Source organism: Olea europaea, chromosome 19, assembly GCF_002742605.1.
Source record: "Olea europaea var. sylvestris chromosome 19, O_europaea_v1, whole genome shotgun sequence".
Taxonomy (NCBI): Eukaryota; Viridiplantae; Streptophyta; class Magnoliopsida; order Lamiales; family Oleaceae; genus Olea; species Olea europaea.
The window spans coordinates 7012901-7018128 of NC_036255.1; the positions used below are offsets into that span (position 1 = coordinate 7012901).

At 28.4% G+C, this 5228-nt stretch overlaps 1 protein-coding gene across 1 annotated transcript in view; it reads left to right on the forward strand.

Moving 5' to 3' along the window:
• The window catches only part of LOC111368277 (amidase 1-like), a 7711-nt gene extending 3632 nt beyond the window's left edge, over positions 1-4079 (forward strand). The window contains exon 4 of the mRNA XM_022989516.1: positions 4012-4079. Coding sequence (XP_022845284.1) covers positions 4012-4079 — 68 coding nt within the window. The remainder of the gene's footprint in view (positions 1-4011) is intronic.
• The last annotated feature ends 1149 nt before the right edge of the window (positions 4080-5228 follow it).

The window sequence follows — 5228 nt, forward strand, 5'->3', positions numbered from 1 at the left end:
TTCCATTGATCCAACACACTCCGTTCCATACTCTTCAATAAAATAATAGATGTGAAGATACATGATATTTGAGAATAATTTCGTATGATTTTTGTAATGTTAATATCAATTTACTTTGTAATTACAATGCTCAACGTAATCGTTGTTTATGGTCGAATTATTGTTTATCCACGATCTACATGCACTATTCACTTATTTCACCACACGTTTCTATCTACTAGTAGTAAACACGTGCGTTGCACGTCTTATATATCGATAAATAATATACGTACTATTTTTAAATTACAAATACTATTTTTTAAAATAATAGAGGTAATTGATATTGTTATAGGGAAAATTATAATTAAGTATATATATCTCTATATATATATTTTTTATGAAATTATGTATATAATGTGAAAATATTGAATAAACTAAAATGTAATGATATGATTACAATAATACTTCTTTATAAACAATAATTTTTTTTTTAGTGATCGAATGTCCCAATTAATAGATTAATGCGACCTTTAACACATTCGTTACCTCGTTAATACATTAATGCAATCTTTCAATTTTGTAACCTCAGTTAAGTAATAACCTAATGGATGAATTATAATGTAAATCACGAAGATTAATAAGGCATTTGTTGATGAAAAATAAAAATTGTAAGATCAAAATACTCAATTGAATGATAAGTTAATTAATTTTCGTCGATTTTTTTAATTTTTTTTTAATAATTGAATGTCAATTTCACTTCTTATATTAATTCCAACCCAAATGATAAATATCAATTAAATATTTTACCACTTATATTAATTCTAAATCAAATTATAAATATTAATTAAATTTGTAATAAGGGCTTTGTTGATGAAAATTAAAAATTGTAAGGAAAAAATCAATTGAATGCTAGTCATTGAATTTCCTTGTATAATTCCTTTTTTTATTCATTGAATGTCCTCATTAATATATTAATGCAACCTTTAAAATATTTGTAACCTCAATTAAATAATAACTTAATGGATGAATTATAATTTAAAGCATGAAGCTTTAAAATTGCTCAATTGATGAAAAATAAAAACTTATTGCATGAATTATAATGTAAATTATGAAGATTAATAAGGATTTTGTTGATAAAAATGAAGGTTGATTCGTTGGTGGCAAATAAAAATTGTAAGAACAAAATGGTCAATTGAATGGTAAGTCGCGGATTTTTTTTTTTTTTTTTGATTTAATTGAATGTTAGTTTCACTTCTTATATTAATTATAATCCAAAATGACAAATATCAATTAAATATTTCATTCCTTATACTATATTAATTCTAAACCAAATGATAAATACTAATAAAATTGGTATTCCAATTATGAGGGTATAGTGGGCATATAGTTAAATATGTAGGGATAAATTTGGTATTTAAAAGTTTCTCCACCATCTCCACTTTTAATATATTGTAGATTTATAATTCAAATTAATAATAAACACTTCCCAAACAAGTTTTCAAAGTAGGTACACTTTCAAACCATAATTAGTTTTTCATTGAACTTCTTTATAAATATTGTAAGTGTCGATATTCTTCATGTTTAAGAGAGAGAAATGCACAATATTCACACTCAATATTGGAGACTTGCAATGTTCAAGGACATCGATTTTTAAGCTCAAAACTTTCGAACTAACAATTTGAAAGTTCAACCCCATTGTCCACTTATATCATGTTATTAAAGTAATAATGCTAAACAACATGAAAAATAAAAAGGAAAATAAAATTTATTGGTCATATCGTCAATTATATTAAGTCCCTATTTGGTCTAGATTTTAATTAAAGTTGTTGATCTCCGAAAATGGCTAACAGGGGTCTTTTTTAACAATACACACGTGGATTCGTTTGGTAGTATATCTATTATAAGTATGTTTGTGGAAGAAGATGATAGGGACGCTGGAGAAATATATTATGTTTTCTTTTTTGTTTATTGAAAAGATCCCTTTAAATGATACAAGAATCGCCTATTTATAGTGATCAGGCCGACGTGGTCATCGTTGGATCCAATCCTCGTGGCCTGATATGCTAGACCCTAATGTCACATCAACTCTATCTCGCCTTAATTGTATTGATAGACGTTTGATAAGGGGTCAGCCACTCTAAATCTCTAGGCTTACATCCGTGACACTTGTTTAAAGACAACGTCACATCAAGCAATTTCAAAGACACGCTGATCAGACCCTCTTCTGCATGTCAAGGGCTTCGGAAGCTATGGAGCTCAACAGAAAAGGAGTAAACCCACTTCGGGTAAAAAGAAGTAGGAATCAACTGAGATGACCTCGGTGTCCAATGCAACAGCTTCGGCTGTTGACATCTTTTATAAACCTTCTTGAACCAATGCGACATGTAGAAGATGGGACTTCCAAGTGGGCTATTTTGTATGATCAGTAACAATAGTCAAAGTCAACAATTAATTTTAACCACATATTTTATGGAATTCACAACTTTTCAATCACACATTTCATCATTTTTTATAAAAATATGTTAAAAATTTTATTTTAATCTCCACCAAACAAACCCTTAGTACTAAAAACTAAAAGTGTCAATATATCTTTCCAAACATTTGGTTGTTAGACCGATTGCTTTTCAAAAAGTTAGTGTAGTCACATTATACACTTTTAGGATAGGGTTATCAAGTTTGCTAGGATAGAACAAAACAAAAATTGCCAAAAATTAATGGTATTTTACAATAAAGGACCCTATATTCTTTATAATACTAGGTGGGACTCTCTCCTTTGGAGGTGCTTAGTCTAATCAACTGCACCATCTATCACCCAACCATTATCAATTTGAACCCTATTGATGACATGTACAACACTTAGTAGGACATTGTACCATATACTTATAACTTTTCGAGCTTGGAAATAAGTGTTGCTTGAGCTATAACGCGTGAATATCACACGTTGCTACCTAATTCAGACCCATAATGTAACCCACCACATAAGTTTAAATGATATACTTTTTATATTGACTATAAGAATTATGGTCACTAAAATGCGCATGAATAAGTAATCTAATATGTCCTTTTATTCAACATCATATCAAAGTGAGATTTTTTCCTTTTTTTGGCCAACACGGTTTAGTGGATCTCCATATTTGATATTTCTCTCTCTTATTTGCGAAGATAGTTTCTTTGTACTATAGCTCATATTAGAGAAAGATATAAACACATAACATTATATCTAACTCACAAATTTTCAAAAAAAGATTGTTGCTAATTGCAATTAAGCATCTGATATTATGGAAAGGCTATTTGGAAATTCTTCCACCTTGACAAGTTGCGTAAACATTTAATTACCAAATTAGATAGCTCTTTAAATGTTCTTAATCTTGAACTTGAATTCAAGAATAATTTTTAATAATGTTCAATTTTTTAGAACTGAAATGACTTGATTATGATCGTGAAATTAATGAACGTTTGGTGAAAAAAAATTTATATGAAAATTTTAGTAGATTTTGACAAAAATTGATGAAATATGATCGTAAAGTTTGATAAAAAAAAATTATAATTCTTAAGAGATGTGTGATTAAGAATTAAAATTGAATCAATTAAAAAGTCGATAAAAGTTTAACGAAAACTTGTAAAATAAGCATTAAATATCATCAACAGTGCGAAACATGAAAAGATGATGATTGGAAAGCACAAACAAGAAATAGAGTCGCGGGATAATCGAATCTGTCCCATGTCCATACCCAGTTTGGAGTCTGCCACGTGGCTTTTGGTGCTAGTGACTTAATTATAAATTAAATTAAATAGTAATTGGAGATTAGGTATGATTACACTAAAGCACTTCCTTAATCATGTGATTGATGGGTCAGTCTTTGAACTTTTTGGAGAAATCTTCAAGTGCAAGTCCAAACAAACCAACTAGAGGGCCTTTCAAACAGTTGTTTATAATATAAATAAATAGAAATGCGAGGTAAATAATACTATAAATTTTGTAAAAGATATGGATAAAAATAATTTAACTAATAATAAACATATTATAAATAGGTGCCAAACAAGCTCGAACCATTACCCATCTCCCTTCGTGTAGAGACAATCTTAAAAACAACAAATAGGATTAATGAGAACATCCGCATTAAACCGCATTTCACTATGTTCAAACGAGCATTAGGATTCCAAGATTGATAATGTACTCAAACGAGTCACTATCTTGGTGACTATGTTAAGTGCTATCATCCTGCATCGATTAAAAATGAAACTAATAGAACTTGTACAAGATTTAAACTACTCTTCTTAACATGTCTCGCAACATGAAAGCTCATTTGAATTTAACTGTATCAAATTGCTCATTTGAAATCTAATACAATATTAAGATATGAAGTTCCATTTAAAAAAAAAAAAAATGTCAACCTTGTTAAGAGAAATAATCTAGACTTTATGTGTTGTTTTCTACTTGTCTCTAAACCTATAAAAATGGTGTTAAACAATCAATTTTCCTTGCAAACACTATATGATAAGAATACGCTTTGAATCGTACATTTTTTTTTTTTTAATATTTTTCATTAACTTAATAGTCTAGAAATTCTTTGATGCCATATTTTTTGGTTAATGTGAGTTCTCTATGATCTTTTTACATTTTCCATCAATGTTCTTCATGAACTTGGCCATAACATGTTAAAATACTAATAATGAAATGCTGTTAAACATCATTTTCTTTCTCCTTAAGAATCAATTATTTTAAGCTCATGAACATCTAGAAACCCTTATCTATAAATGTGAACCAATAAATAGTACTTGCCATTAATTAAACTGCAAATGTGTCCTTGATATTTGATAGTGTAATTTAAGTAATTATTGTATGTAAAAATGTTTTAAAAAGGCCTTAACAATTGGTCACACATTTCCAAGGATTCTTGTTGTCGATTTATGCATTTATCATATTTAATTTTGTATGGTATTGTATATATTCAATCTTGTTTTTCGCCCTTTTCTCGTAATTTCAGAAGAAGTATCCAATAATCTCAGATTCCAAAAAACAAATAGTTGAAAATATTGAACAATTTCCTCCATTGTATAGTAAACAAGCTCATTATCATTTCTAATTAAACATACGTTTTAATTAGCTCTTCGAAACATATATGACAAATATAAAACCATTTTACGTGCATCTCTAGTACGTAAAACAAGTCATTATATATGTTTTGATTGGACAACTCTTCACATAATTAAGATATAGAAAAGACACGATGTGTATTGCGTACCAA